Genomic DNA, 14,675 nt, shown 5'->3' on the forward strand with positions numbered 1-14,675 from the left:
ATCAAAACTATCAAATAAACAAGTATGTACGCAATAACTAACTTAATTTGTTGTCAATGAAAACATTCCAAACGGCGTATAAATATACATAAATGACAAGACAAGTTAACTAGCGTAGGCGTAGCACGTATGGCTGACGATAAGAGCGGACGGCCGGACCAGGCCGGACGAGAGCTCAGAGAAAATGTGTTTATGTACACAAGCTTTTCTCCATCTAGCGATAGGTTTTACTACAAAAAATAGCTAAATGATTTTGCAACATTTCTATGCTTATTCCTGACGTACTTATGTACTTCATGATACAACGGCTGTGTTTTGACATCTTTCTTCCAACAACCATCTTGATATCACGACTTATAAAAAATAAACTCAGAATTTCTCAGAATAAAATCAGAATCAGAATTCAATCGTTAATTAACGTGCTGGCGGATGGCAACACAGCGGGACTCTTTTTTCAGCAGTGCAGACGACGTACTCTACTCATTTTGGGATTGTTTAGTTGACTTTCATTAATGTAAAGTTACATTATTATTAATAACTGAAAGTAAAACATAATTTACATGTTGTAAAAATTATTTATTTGTATCCCAGAAGAATGGAAAACCCTTCTACGCATTCGGATTTGGAGTTGTTTACTCGGGAATTGACGTGGGATACCCGTACAACCATTAATAGATTGTTCAGCCCTACTTTCTTTGGCGCAATGGGCTTTGGAATGGCATTGGCCATGAATTATTTCCAGAGAAGACCAATGCTGAGTGGTAGGTTTTCGTTTATATACCTGGTGTGTTTCAAGAACAATAATCTCCAATGATTCTGAGTTATATTCCGATCTAATATGGTTCTGAGGTAATATGAGGTGTCTTGAGTTGTCCCGTCTGTTGATTCTTAAAATATTAATAATAATTTCACAAAATTTAACTGTGGCATAATACATCTTAATTATCAAATAAATTTTTCTTTTATTAGGTATCCAACGCCATATTGCACTTGTAGCAATTGGAGTTCCAGGTATAAAACTGACTTTTAGATTGCACATTTTTTAAAATTGCTAATTAGCTATTTTCGATAAATTAATATTTATTCATTTATAGTTGGTATGTATGCTGATCGGCTCAATGAAAATAGACTTGCTAGAAGAGATGCAATCCTAATCCACTATATCAGAAACCACCCAGAAGATTTTCCTGTAACTGGTAGGTATTTTAAAAATATATTTGTATTTTTTTAAAAGTAAAACTATAAGGATGAAGATCTGCTGTACAAGGTTCTTTAATTATTTTCTGTTAATTGTCAAATTGTCAAATTTGAACTCCAGCTTTTGGTTTAAGTTTAGCTCTTCTTTATTAATTATTACTTAATTAATTTTAGTATGCCATGGTTGCTACCTGCGTTGTTTAATCTTCTTACCTAAAAAAATTCTTTAGCCAACGTAACTTGAGTTCTCGCATTGATTCGTCCTAGCTTATTATTTACTATAATTAATGGAGAAGAATTATTAAAATTTAAAATGGTTCTACGCGCAGGCTACGATTTAAGTCCTTTCTAATGTGAAGAACTATTTTATTTTATTTAACACTGAATTTTTTACTTATTAAAATGTGTCAATTAATTTTTTTAGAGAGGGTTAAGTACAAGGATGTATTGGACAAATGGCTCCCTAGACGCTAGATGATTCTGCTTCACAGCTGTGAACTCTGGTAGTGTTGAAAGTGTATTTACTAAAATTGTTCATGCAATAATACATTATTTTGCATGACTGTTCATTCTCTTAAAGTCTTAATTTTTTTTTTTCATCTTCCTTCGGGATCCTTTCTAAAGACTAGGGTTTTCCGATTTGTAAACGTCTTTCACTGATAGTCCAGCTCCCCTTGCGTCTCCTAGCCTATAAATGAAACATTTTTAAATATTTTAGTACAGACAACCATGACCCAAAGAGAGTGGTATAATTACCAAGGATAAACTCTCGGACATGAAAAACACGTTGCCATGTATCTAAAGAAAAACCAAATTCATGATTTTTTAATTCCAGAAATTCTTAAAACTGAGACTTTTTTATACCTTGTTTCTGTGACATTTGCTCCTTTGAAGGACAGAGGACAACTGCTGGGTAAATTGCAAGGTTGCGGAGGCACAACTCTTTCCTTACAATCCCAAGGTTGATAAACACTCGACATCTCTTTGATTGTTTTTGGTTCTGTTATCCAAAATAATGCTGAAAGAATAAAAAAAACTGTAATCAATGAACCATGTTTAGTAGTCGTATTTGTGATACCTTGAGTATGAGTCACAAACCACACGTCCGGCCTAAAATAATTGTTCATGTTAATAATTGAAATTAAACTGAAAAAATTTCTTTCGCATACGTAAGAGTCAGGTAATCCATAAAAAGTTGAAGCCCCCGGACAAGCGATTTCTGTTGAAACCATCTAAGAAGGTGAAAGGAATATTTGATAAAAACGATCTGTAGGCTCTTTTCGGAATTTCACGTAATTATTTTTCACCAGTAAATCCGAAAAACAAAAAATAATTAAAAAATAATAACTCACGATGTATGGAAAGACATGAGGTACGGTGCTCGATTCCCGTCGTAATACCGGGCAAAGTCTTCCTTCAGCCAAGCCAAAACATCCTATAAATTTTAAAATGATATAACACATAAACCTTATAATAATAATATAATAATGGATTATTGGGATGTACATTTTCGTCCATATTGTGAAGTACGCACTGGTCCATAAAAGGACAGTATCCGCCGTCAAAAGAGTTGACGTAGTGAGAGTTAAGAGGAAATTCCCATATTCCTACAGAAGTAATTAGACGGATTAGTGAAGTTGCCTACTTACTACGAATATGAATTGTATTGAAAGAATTAGAATCGTTAGCATATCATCGGCTTACCAGGAAATGAACGAGTTGGGCATGTTCCAGATCGACATTCATGTGGAATTGCATAATCCAATGTATACTAAAATGATTATAGTGTGGTCAATTAATTTTAATCTATTACTAAATATATTTAGAAAAATACACATACTGGCCAGACTGGGACTTTCAATGGTGGCACAGCAGCGGATGAGTCCCACACATATCCGTAGTCAACCAAAACTTCGTATTGCGTATTCCAGCCTGGTTTTAAATGGGGACTCCTCATTCCAAATACATCAAGTTTCGAAACATTCGCGAAATTCTAAAATTAACATTATGTTAACGGATTTTTTTTCTGATAAGTACATTGAATAAGTTAATAAATGGGTTCAAACCTGCAATATCTCTCTCATTCCAATTTGTTCTTGGACCCATTCTTCATACGACAAATCGTCAAAATTTTTCCTGTGGCTGCGTTATGACGAAAGTAATAACATTATTATTTTTACTAACATCCAATCGGCAATAATAAGATTTTACACTTACCTAATACTGTATGTTGCGATTTCGTGTCCTTTAGATGCAAAAAAAAATATAAAATTATTATTCGTGAATAAAAAGGTAAAATAAAAACAACCTTCGTGGTGCAGCTGCTGAACATTTTGATAATTCGTAAATTCTAGAAGAAATTTTGAATCGAAAAATATATACATTTATATAATACATTTCAAGGAACTATTTTGTGGTACCGTGCGCTACGAAAAAAGTTCCTAAAATGGGACATCCATTTGTATTCGTGCGTCCTTCAAAAACCTGTATATACAAATGGTACAGGTTGTTGAAAAAACGTTTAGCTAAACGTTTTATGCACATATTTTTAAGTTAATTAGAAATCACCTTGTGGAAATCACCATAGTTATTGGCGTTTACCGTGTCACTCATGCTTATCAACACCATTTGCGGAATCTGAAATACATAGCAATAGTTTAAAACAACGACTTTAACTAAAAAAAGATTAATTATCCATACTTCTTTAGGGTTTAATCCACCAGGTATAAGTGTCCTGAAGATAGAAATAAGGATTTTATAATTTGATAATGATAAAATTCAATATTACAAGTGACAAAATTTATCTTATTTCTACTGATGAAAAAAAAAATCGACGTATTAGTCAATAATAGCTTAAATACAGGAAAAATGTTATTACCCGTCTCTTGAACAGAAGCAGTTTGGTAATTGGCATTTAGCGCTATCACATTTAAGAGCTTTATCTACTTCATCGACGACTATTGGGGCTGGAGCTAATAAAATATAATTTTAGAACAAGAGAACTTTGGATGTAATTCTATAAATATTAAAAAACACGCCATACTTGTAGCAACTGGACCGCAGACAGCTTCATTTTTAAAGGTGCAGAGTTTTTGAATGTCATCAAAAAAGAGAGAGGAAGGACAGCGACTTAGAAATGGAGTACCTTCTACACACTACATTCAATGAACAAGAAAGAAAATTAGGATTACTATTTCGTGGAATAAAATTCCACACACAAATTCCTGTCGGTAGTGCATAATTCAGGCCACTTATTTTTTAGATTAGGTATCTATTAGGTTATCTATCCCAACTTTTAATTATTATATACGGCAATCGAATGAATTACAGTGGGTCAACAAGTCCACAAGATTTTCACTTCTTAGAACTATTGTCATATTTCCGTATAACAGTTTTCGTCCCTGATAATCCAACTATGGTAAGTGGCATTGCGATACGTGGCCCTCAGAATGAGACAGTATCGAAAGTTGACCTTACCTACTGACAAGGTGATGGAGAACTAGAAAGTTTTTATTGACACAGTAGCATTTCCGGGAGATGAATTAGTCTAATACGTTAATACCTAGCTACATTTAATGATTGAATAAAATACCTGATAAAATCTGCGGCAGGATTTGGGGTCAGCAAAATTTCCGCTTCCCACCGGACATACGTAGTCCTCGTTTTGGCGTCTTTTTCTTTTCATTTCACAGTCTCCAGCTATTATGAAAATCAGTGTTAATAAGCACACACATTTTTAAATAACTGGTAAAAAATATGCAATCGACGAAAAAGGTTTTTTTCTTAGGCAATACAACAGACTTTCTTTTTATTTTGTGAGCGCCATAGTTATATGTATTTTTAAAGTATAGAGTAGATTAACAAGGATTGATTGACAACTCGCGTGGTCAATTCTAAAAAAAATCGGAAAGTGAGTTTCTATCAGAAGCAGACCAGAGGTTCAGGACTTGTGACCTCCTTTCTAGGATATCCTTTCTTTACCTTATAGGTTAAATAGTAATACATATTTAAGTTTGGGAACAGATCGAAAATCGTAATTTCTATTCAATTAATTGTTCGAATTGTTAATGTCTTAATAAATAAGGAAACGAATGCTTACTTTTTAGTCCGATGCAAACGATGAATATGATTATCAAAATCTTCATTTTATTTTGATTACAAGGTCGCTTGATTTTCTTCTGTTAGGCGATTAAATTTTCGATCGATCACTTCAAGTCAATAAAACGCTCAAGCGTTAACGGGTCCAAACACGGTCAACAATACCTTTTCAGCGATTAGGGAATTACGAAAAAAAGCAAAGAATCAGCACACAGCCAGTCAACTACACACACCTGCTGCTCTTTCAGGTTTAACAATAAAACTTAAAAGAAAGTTGCCGTTTATCGAGCTCGGGGGTGCTGAAAACAGCGTTGCCGATGACTCGACAAGCTTCAAGGTGGAACCCAAGTAGTCAAGTCCCAAGTCACCTGAGCAACTAGTGACTACCACCACCTAGGGAGCCCCTCTCTACTTCCAGCCCCGACAATTTTGTGAATAAATAAATCAGGCAAGTATTTATTACTTGGAGGAAGTTCGCGCGTGCCCATTATTCAGTTCTTACCCCTTTCTTATTTCTTGGCCTTCGCGGTAACTTGCGAAATACAATGCGATGTATTTTTAAATCTGACTTGTATCCGCTGAGAACCAACTCTTCAGCTACCTTTGGAAATGTAGGCTACAATGTTCGAGACTTGTTTTCTATATCCTATATCTATATATAAGACATGCTAGTTTTACGATTGCTCACTCAAATATACCCAAATTAATGACGATATTAGAAATGTATTTAGTCGACACAGCCTTTCATTTTTGTTAAACCGATATTTTTAAAATTCTGTTAACAAATGTGAAATATTCTAATAGTGAATTCGATTTGTAATCCACTCATGTATTTAAACCACATCCCGAGGTAAACCACACTTGAAAGTTAGAAATAGCGCAATTACATAAAAGACAACACAAACAACAGCAGATAAGCCATCGATAACGAGTGAGTGAAATGTGCAGGTCATCGCCGATTTGAAAGGCACAAAGGATTAACAATTCCACTTAAAGAATAATCCATATTCAAGAAAAAGGAAATTGATGGTGATTGCCTCTGGCTTTATAGCTTCACCATGAGCTCTGTAACGATCAGCAAGCGGGATGGTGTTGGAATCTTGTTGCAACAAACCACGATGACAATCTTTCGCCTCAGTCAAAACTGGATTGAATTTACTTCAGTCACTCTCTGATCCAGAATCAGACAACCTCAAGTCTTCACTAAGTAAATGAGAAGGCATGGATAGATGCGCAAGGGAAGGATTCGGTAAGGGCAACGATTCCTTTGCTGTAGTTGGATTTCCAATGTTATTACGCTCATTAGGGATATGAGTATCGTCCAAATCAGAATCCGAATCTGATTCACTAGAATCCGAACTTGAATCACTTCCACTTTCACTAGAACTGTCTGACAACACTCCAACGGTCGCTGCAACCTAAGTCAAGCATTTAATTCAATGGGTGAATAAAATTCAAAAATAATTAAAACATTTTTGAGATTTCACCTCCTGATGTCCAGACATAATATGTCCAGACAGATTATCTAAGTCATCTAATAAAGGCATGCTGCCAGGAGCTGGTATTCCATTAGAATTTGTTAGAAGTTGGTGTGGTGATGAGCTGGTTTTCTTCATAGGAAATCCAGAAGAATGCTTGGGAGAATTTTTTTGAGTTGGACTGAAAAAAAGAAATAAGAATGTATTTAAATATAAGTAATACTAGCCTTAAAATCATTATTTAAACCTTACACATCAAATTATGAATAAAAAAATAACACATACTTGTAAGGTGGAGAAGGAGTAGGAGGTGAAAATGATGATGTTGGTGATTTCTGTAATGGAGATGATTTCTTTGACTGAGGATAATATTGTGATTGCTGTGGTGGTGTTGGGTCTACTGGAGATGAGGATCTTCCAGCTTTTCCAGTACCCTCAGCCCTAATAATCCAGAAAGTTATTTATTGATACATGTAATATTTAAGAAATATGGCATATATACCTTGTTTTTTTAAGTTGAATATTATGGGACAGTCTTTCCAATGTTATTTCACCTGTATTGTGGTCAATTATAAGTACACATTCTTTTGCATATGGCTTTTTGGGACCTCTAAACACAGAAGTCTGTGCGGTTCCTGCACCATCACAGTGAGGAACTGTCACATTTACTTCATTGTTTGGTAATATGTCAACAGTTGCCATTTTGCTAGTATCCACACTAGCTGGTTTAAAATCATCTAAAATTCAAATGTAAAAATGGGAGTGTAAGTAGTGTAGGGAGTGCATTAAAACAATATTTGACTTACATCGAAAGGTATGAAATGCTGATCCCCTTGGATTGGTGAAACTGTTACCCAGACGAAGTTGTTTAATTTCAGGTCCAAGCCCTAACTTATCAGCCATCTTGGCTAAATGTGTGCATTAAATACTTGGTTCCTGATCAGAAAGCCCTAAAAAATAACAATAAAAAAGGAGTAAGGGATAAGTAATTGATGAAGTTAGTCATGAAGCTTCTAACGTGTTTGTCAACAACTCGACTATTTTTTCTTAATTAAGCCCGGTTCACCATTACGATTTTTAAAATAATTTTAACTGCCAAAAGTTTTGCTTTAAATTTATGAAATCACAGTTAAAAAGAGAATGCATTAGTCTACCAAATGACCTACTTTATACGCCGTACACTATCAGCTGTAGAACCTGTAGAGGCTCTAAAAGCAAATGTCGTCGTCTTCTACTTATCTGACACACAAAAGTGAGACAGTATTTGTGGACCAAGTTTCCGATGATCTCAATAGGTGGAGACTCGTTTCAGTATTCAATATACTAGGTACATACTAGACAGTTTTAATATATTCTCGTTCGAGCAAAAACCAAAATTGTTTAAATACATTTTCATTCGGATCATAAACCCAAAAGATTTGAATGAGATCAAACAAAAGAAGGAAATTGGCAATAAATGACGATCGCTAGCTAAAAAAATTCCAACTCGAAAAAGTTTATCATATTTATATCACGCTTATAACAATTTTTTGTTTACATATACAAAAATGTAAACCCAATCAAAATTTGTTCACGTCGCATCGGAAAGTTTTCACGTTCTATTCCTACTTACCATTTTCAGCCAAGGAGCAATGGTCTCGCTTTATTTCAGTAGTCCGCAGCTTCATGGTGGATCTAGAAATGATAGGTTTACATTATTACTTAGGATCATCACAATTAAAATATATAAAATAATCATTTCACACACACGGATGACGAAATAAATGGAATCATATGTTAACCATATTGCCAAAAAACTTCTAGTTTTGTCTTTATCATGTAGATGTCCTAAAATTTACAACTCGTTCATAACAGAAAAGGTTTCCTAAAATATCGCAACGATATCAGTTCAAATTTCCAACCCCGCGTTCAAGTCTCTGAAATAGTGAAATTACCCTTACTGTTAAAACTTTGCGAGTTACCCAATCCGGCATTAGTAATCGCCATGAAAATGGCGCGATCCTGTTTTCATAGCAAACAACAGGCATTAGGAAAGATATCTCTACTGCTTCCCAAAAATAAAAGTTGAACAAGAAAAATGTTTTCTCTTTAGCATCTCAGTGTCATAGAAGTTTATCTGGATATCAACATCCGAACTGATGAACGTGACGTATGCACGCCAATTTGTTGATGTTTCAAGAAAAATATGTTAAATAAAAAAACAAGATAAGCTATCCAATCCACTTTGAAAGAATATCCCAAGTACTTTTCTAGTCTTAGCTAGGCGACGGAAGCCACGCCTAACAGACGCGATGGAGAATTCGAATTCATCGAGTAGAAACAATCCTTAGGTTCTGAAAACTAATCCGCCGTTGAAGTGAATGTAAATTCTATGTGAACAAATAAAAAATAAAATATTTCGAAACTTAACTGCAACTGAGAAGAATAGATATGCCTATTCTTTATATGCAGCCTACCTGTCAATCAAAAGCTAAATATTTATAATTAAATAGTATACTCGACACGAAATCCATAAATTAAAACTATAGAGATATAAAAATGATCTGGCTGATCACATCTCATCCCTCAGAAATATATTTCTGGATGGCATTTATGAAATTTAGCACAACCCAATGCTAAAAGGCGAAAATTGTGGCTCACGTTCAAACGTGTCATATGAATCCATTTATTTCATTAAATAATGGCAAAAGTCACACACTGCAAGGTGTGGAAGAAGCGGGCACGACAAATATTGAAGGACAAAGGATATAAGAAGTCAAGTCTCCATAGAAGTCAAGTGATGAAGTGGGAAAAAAAGGTATTCCCAGCCTTTCTGTTCAGTACCACTTACCGCCGGAATCGTGTGCTGACGGATGACCGACGAAAGGTTCAAGACCATTGACATGCATTCCATGAAGATTTAACAGTTGAGCCAGTGCAGTCCGGACTCCTTCCGTAGCCAGGCTTCCTCCTACAAGTTGACTGGAGGAATCCACGGCTGCGGAATCTGAACCGTCAGACCAAGAGCGCCCTATAATTACAATCGACTTGAATTTGCCAGAAACAAAGGGCAAAGAATTCGAACAGACGAATCGACATTTTTTTTTTAACAACCTCTAATGCAAATGCATCTAAATGGTAGCGTTTTTGAACGAACAATCAAACATTCTTATCGACTGGAAATAGCAAAGAACACTTACCTCCTGGAAGAAAAATGGCTTCATGTGGATCAAGGCTAGACGATGATGAATTTGCCGTTTTGGCATTAAGCTGTGAGTTCTTGGAGGCAGTGGCTGCCATTATCAGTTGCGTATTTAGATTCTGAACCAGTTGAGATGATTCAGCATCAACCTATTATTTGATAACCCCAAGTGAAAACCAATTTTCAAACAAACGGTAATACAAGTTTAAGCTTACCTTTTCACTCATCAGAGTTGTAATTTGATCCACACGAACCGTTTGTTGGCTCGTGAGCAATTTCTTTATAGACGTCAACTGTTGCAACAAAGACAATGAAGCGTTTCCTCCAGCATTATTTCCAGAACCTCTGTTAGGAATAGGAGGTGTATTCGAATTTTCAGCTGAACGTGACTGCTGCTGTCGATAAGCTGCATTCGGGGAGACGCTAAATCCACCAGCCTCCAACTTAAGATTCCGAGAGGAGCTAGAATGGCAAATTTGAGCATTAGTTAGTTTTCAATGAAAAGCATTAGTTATGGGCCGTTAAATTTTTTTTTTTACGTTTGTTCATCGTTAAATTAACGCTTCGAACACTTAACAACAAATAATAAAACTCTTAATTGAAGACGAGAACTTTGTTGAAAAAGAGTCAAACTCTGAACAAGGTTTCCGCGACTCCTGTTTTACTTTTTGGATAGACTATCTTAAAAAAATATATGGTAGGGAAGATAGGAATACAAGAAGCTGGTTTTTATCTTCCTCTTGTTTTCATCCTTTCCCCCTTTACTTTCCATTGTTTTAGATCTATTGAAAAGTACTTAAATACTAGGCCAACTGGGGTAGTGCTAATGGGTGGCTAATGCCATTTTATTAGTGGCTAACATACTTGATTTGATTTTAAGATCATTCAAAAATTTCAAAAGGGAATCGAATAACTGTTTCTTTCTCGGCCCATCACTAAAAGGGGAAAAGCCATATAAAACTATGGCATCCTACCCTCCTGTCGAGTTAGACTCGGCGGTTTCTTCTGCTACACGACCATTCCCAGGTGCATGCAATGCAGCTTGATGTCGTTGCTGCTGTTCCTGCTGCTCCCTCATTTGACGGCGTCGTTTCTTGCTCCACAACTCGTGACAATCTTGCCAAGTTGGTAAAATAGGAGGTGGGAAACTGATGAGAAAAAAAAGTATAACAAATTAATAAACACTTATGAGTGACAAAAAACAAAACAAAAACAATGCTGATGCATACTTCTCAGGAGCCACAGCTTTCAGCCATGGAGATTTCAATCCTTCGTCAGCAGTAATTCTTTTGTCTGGGTCAAGCTCAAGCATTTTGTCGAGTAGATCCAAAGCCGCGGGTGGCATAAAAGCAAATTCGTCCCGAACTCTCCTTCGGTAGGTCTTTTTGGGACGAAGCGTATGCCATTGAGGAAGCTTGACGACTGACGGCCAAACGGCAGGGCAAGGCGTACCGCATAAACGAGAAATGAGCTCAAGCTGCATCATTTCCACATTTGCTTGAAAGACAGGCTTTTTCAGGAAAAGTTCCCCCAAAATACAACCACAAGACCACACATCTATAGCCGGGCCGTACCGCTCTTCACCAAGGAGCAATTCAGGAGGTCGATACCAAAGCGTAATCACTTTGTTTGTGTAAGGGCGTTGTTTGTCTTCAGCATTGTAGAGGCGGGCCAATCCGAAATCGGCGAGTTTCACTTGCCCCCGATTATTCATTAAAATGTTGCTACACTTGATATCACGGTGAAGGAAGTTTTTTTTGTGACAGTAGTTCAGTCCGTCCAATAATTGTTTCATAATAGAAGCGTTGTTTTGCTCGTTAAAGTCAACTAGTCCTGACTCCAGCAGGCCCATCAAATCGTGGTCCATGTACTCGAACACCAAATAAAATGAGCCTTTGTCTTTGCGGAAGTCCAACGCGTCCTGCTTGTCAGTGACTATTTCTTTCAAATTAACAATATTACGATGATTGAGTTGTCGCAAGATCTTGATTTCACGTACAGCTGTGATTGGGAAGCCTTCTTTTTCATTTTCAAGACGTACTTTCTTCAAAGCCACCATTTCGGTAGTGGCTTTGTCCTTAGCTTTGTACACTTGACCGTATGTTCCTTCACCGATTTGAGCCACCATTTCAAAAGTGTCCACACATCGGACACCCCAATCCTTGGCGGTCATACTTTCCAATAGCTTTTTGCCATAGATGACTGGGCGAAGAGATTTTGGTCGTGGGCCCTTGATCGTGCTAGCACTACCATCCGGATTGGAAGGAGGTGTCATTCCACTCATATCTTCGTCCGGGCTCAATTCTTCGGCTCCTGAAACAACAGACGGCATCGGCAAATCCTTGACGAGGCTCTTGTTCTTCCGGGGTGGACTTTTTACAAACGAGGTTTGACTGGAAGGAGAAGGCGGCAACTCAATTTTATTCAGTGAATGCTGATGGCCTTTAACGTCCGAAATGGAAGTAGAAACAGGAATGAAACCACCAACTGATACAGCTGGTGAAGGGTGAGGAGGCGTCGTCGACTCTACTGGAATGGGGATATCCAATAAAGAATGCATAACGCCGTCCGATTCACTTTTCAACTCAAATCGTTGTCTCGGTTGTTTATCTTGTTCCTGCATCTTCTTTGATTTGGTTTTAACCATTTCAGCGAACAAGCTGGTATCAATCATGTTTGCACGATTCGAAGCAAGAGTTTTGGGAATTGCAGAAGACACTTGAGCAGGTGAAACGACCGGGACAGGCGGGCGACGTTGTTCACTGCTTCGGATAGGTGGTGGGCTACGACTACGGCTGATCTTGTAGGGGCGATCACGAGATCGGTTAGGTTGCCGCTTCGGAGACCAGCTACGTGACTTTGAGCGGCGAGGAATACGCCCCACTGCAGAGGAAGGCGAACGAGGCCCAATTTTCTTATTGCGACTGGGACTACGACTTCTACTGCGGCCCCTACGCTTACGATTCGTCTCTCTTTCACGACTACGGGAACGGCTTCTAGATTTTCGGCGTTTTCGGTTGGTCTCAGGATGTGGATAAGGAGGCGTTCGGACTCTTACTGGACTTTTGTTGATAGGTTCTTTTGAAAGTTTGAATTTTTCGTAAGCTTTGGGAGGAAGTGGAGGTGTATGAGGAGATAATTCACCGACTCCGTCAAATCTGAAAGGGGAAACTTTTTCCGGAGTGTGCGGAGAACGAGTGCGAGACCGTTGACGATCGGCCAGAGTTGGTTTTTTCGAGGTTAACGTGTCTGATGAAACTTCTTTAGTTGGCGGCTCACGTGGTCTTGAGGGTGGAGGAGGAGACACGGATGAACGAAAACATGCTGGGGAATCTTCGGATGAAGATGGTTCACGTACAGCACGAACAGCAGGAGGTTCAATTATTGAGGATTTGCGATTCCGATATTCACCCGAGGTTTCAAAGTGCTGAATACGCGAATCCTGATGCATATGATCCTCTCGACTGCTGGCACTACGGCTAGATACATAACGTGCGTTTCCGTGGGAAGTTTCCCTTTTGGGTACGACTACTAGATCTTCTTCTGAACTCACAGGACTTCCTTCAGGAAACGAAGATTTGGAAGGAGGCGAGCGATGTCGATGTTTCTTTTTCCGTTTGCGACTCAATGATGGAGAACGTGAGGGCGAACGAGAAGGAGTACGTGATCTTCGTCGACGTTTTTCTTTCTTGTGTTTCTTATCTTTACGCTCTTTCCTATTTTTCTTGGCTGACTTTTGTTCTGGTTCTTCCGATGCTTGGTGGTCTTTGCTAAAAGTCTGTGAAGCATATTCCCCAGCATTGTTGAGATCTCTGCTTCGCACTTGACTGCCAAACATTGATCTATGTCTTACAGGACTGACTTCTCCTTCACTCAGACTTACTTGACTGTCATCAGTAATTTCACCTTGTTCAGGTTCGCTGAATGCCTCAGAGCTGACATCACTGTATTCAACAGGGGTTTTGTTGTTTGAAGAGCATTTTGCATCACGCAAATGCTTACCTTTAGAATATCCTTTATCCTTCATTTGCTTTCTACTGCTTCTTGACTTCTTAGGTTTTCGATGCATTTTCTTCTCTTTGCTTCGCAGAGAAGCAGGAGATATATTGAAGTGCTCATCTTCACTGCTGCCCATTTTTTTGTCGACTTGGAGCTGATTTGAAGGAACTGAAACCTACTTCGGCACAGAATTATAAGCAGAAAAAAGTAAAAAATCAGATGTTTGCAACATACGTCAATCAACGATTTTTTACGTCAACACAACAAAGACATGAGAAACAAGATTTAAATTTTTCAACTTACGTCACATCATACGGCGATTAGTGAAATGGAGTATTAGATCAAACAAATGACCAAAAAATTGTTGATGTTAGAACTTTTAACAAAACTAGTATGTGCCAACGAGCATATTTTTCAATCACAGCTTTAAAAAATAAACATTTTTAATATCAAATGCGTATTTAAAATGTATGGATGTTTCAATATAAACATGGATATTTCTGGATATGCAAGAATCGGTTTTCGGTATTTTCGCTTAAAAAAAATTCTGTCAAGCTTAAACCTGCAGCTGAAATTGAAAATTGACAGGCCAGAAACTTGCCTATTAGAGTATTAGATGAAATAAAAGAATGTTTCGGATATAGCGACATCTACCGTTTGTTTTAGACTCTCCCTTCCTTAAGTCCAGAGCCTTGATCCGCATGCCGGCAGATAGTTTTGTA

The 14,675-nt window shown here is 37.5% G+C and overlaps 4 protein-coding genes across 10 annotated transcripts; 1 reads left to right on the forward strand and 3 right to left on the reverse strand.

Moving 5' to 3' along the window:
* Positions 1-405: 405 nt before the first annotated feature.
* LOC124341723 (NADH dehydrogenase [ubiquinone] 1 subunit C2-like) lies at positions 406-1,764 on the forward strand. Of its 3 annotated transcripts, none has more exons than XM_046794659.1 (5): positions 406-514; positions 592-761; positions 970-1,011; positions 1,095-1,196; positions 1,622-1,764. In XM_046794659.1, exons 2-5 carry the CDS (start codon positions 596-598, stop codon positions 1,669-1,671), a joined length of 360 nt encoding a protein of 119 aa, XP_046650615.1. In that variant the 5' UTR covers positions 406-514; positions 592-595; the 3' UTR covers positions 1,672-1,764. The 3 variants fall into 3 exon arrangements, with proteins under 3 accessions (XP_046650615.1, XP_046650616.1, XP_046650617.1); XM_046794660.1 differs by having other exon boundaries at positions 413-514; positions 595-761; XM_046794661.1 differs by having other exon boundaries at positions 428-514; positions 584-761.
* Positions 1,697-5,649, reverse strand: LOC124341722 (chitin deacetylase 1-like). Its single transcript, XM_046794658.1, has 19 exons — positions 5,297-5,649; positions 4,790-4,896; positions 4,241-4,352; positions 4,076-4,169; positions 3,898-3,931; positions 3,766-3,834; positions 3,618-3,681; positions 3,506-3,547; positions 3,415-3,442; positions 3,264-3,339; positions 3,038-3,190; positions 2,902-2,968; positions 2,704-2,804; positions 2,550-2,632; positions 2,367-2,429; positions 2,276-2,307; positions 2,062-2,215; positions 1,954-1,995; positions 1,697-1,885 (listed from the first exon to the last, which is right to left on the reverse strand). Exons 1-19 carry the CDS (start codon positions 5,340-5,342, stop codon positions 1,816-1,818), a joined length of 1,437 nt encoding a protein of 478 aa, XP_046650614.1. The 5' UTR covers positions 5,343-5,649; the 3' UTR covers positions 1,697-1,815.
* Positions 5,650-6,083: 434 nt separating this feature from the next.
* LOC124343445 (ELL-associated factor 1-like) lies at positions 6,084-8,043 on the reverse strand. Of its 2 annotated transcripts, none has more exons than XM_046796754.1 (6): positions 7,940-8,043; positions 7,580-7,723; positions 7,276-7,510; positions 7,059-7,214; positions 6,783-6,954; positions 6,084-6,713 (listed from the first exon to the last, which is right to left on the reverse strand). In XM_046796754.1, the coding sequence occupies exons 2-6, from the start codon at positions 7,674-7,676 to the stop codon at positions 6,456-6,458; spliced, it is 918 nt and encodes a 305-aa protein (XP_046652710.1). In that variant the 5' UTR covers positions 7,677-7,723; positions 7,940-8,043; the 3' UTR covers positions 6,084-6,455. The 2 variants fall into 2 exon arrangements, with proteins under 2 accessions (XP_046652710.1, XP_046652711.1); XM_046796755.1 differs by lacking the exon at positions 7,940-8,043 and adding an exon at positions 7,792-7,925.
* Positions 8,044-8,263: 220 nt separating this feature from the next.
* On the reverse strand, positions 8,264-14,537 carry LOC124343443 (cyclin-dependent kinase 12-like). 4 transcript variants are annotated; one of them, XM_046796751.1, is made up of 7 exons: positions 14,257-14,536; positions 11,184-14,128; positions 10,929-11,102; positions 10,170-10,416; positions 9,953-10,103; positions 9,604-9,783; positions 8,264-8,447 (listed from the first exon to the last, which is right to left on the reverse strand). In XM_046796751.1, the coding sequence occupies exons 2-7, from the start codon at positions 14,087-14,089 to the stop codon at positions 8,437-8,439; spliced, it is 3,669 nt and encodes a 1,222-aa protein (XP_046652707.1). In that variant the 5' UTR covers positions 14,090-14,128; positions 14,257-14,536; the 3' UTR covers positions 8,264-8,436. The 4 variants fall into 4 exon arrangements, with proteins under 4 accessions (XP_046652707.1, XP_046652708.1, XP_046652705.1 ...); XM_046796752.1 differs by lacking the exon at positions 8,264-8,447 and having other exon boundaries at positions 9,425-9,759; positions 14,257-14,537; XM_046796749.1 differs by lacking the exon at positions 8,264-8,447 and having other exon boundaries at positions 9,425-9,783.
* Positions 14,538-14,675: the final 138 nt, after the last annotated feature.

This window comes from Daphnia pulicaria, chromosome 6, assembly GCF_021234035.1.
Source record: "Daphnia pulicaria isolate SC F1-1A chromosome 6, SC_F0-13Bv2, whole genome shotgun sequence".
Lineage (NCBI taxonomy): Eukaryota > Metazoa > Arthropoda > Branchiopoda > Diplostraca > Daphniidae > Daphnia > Daphnia pulicaria.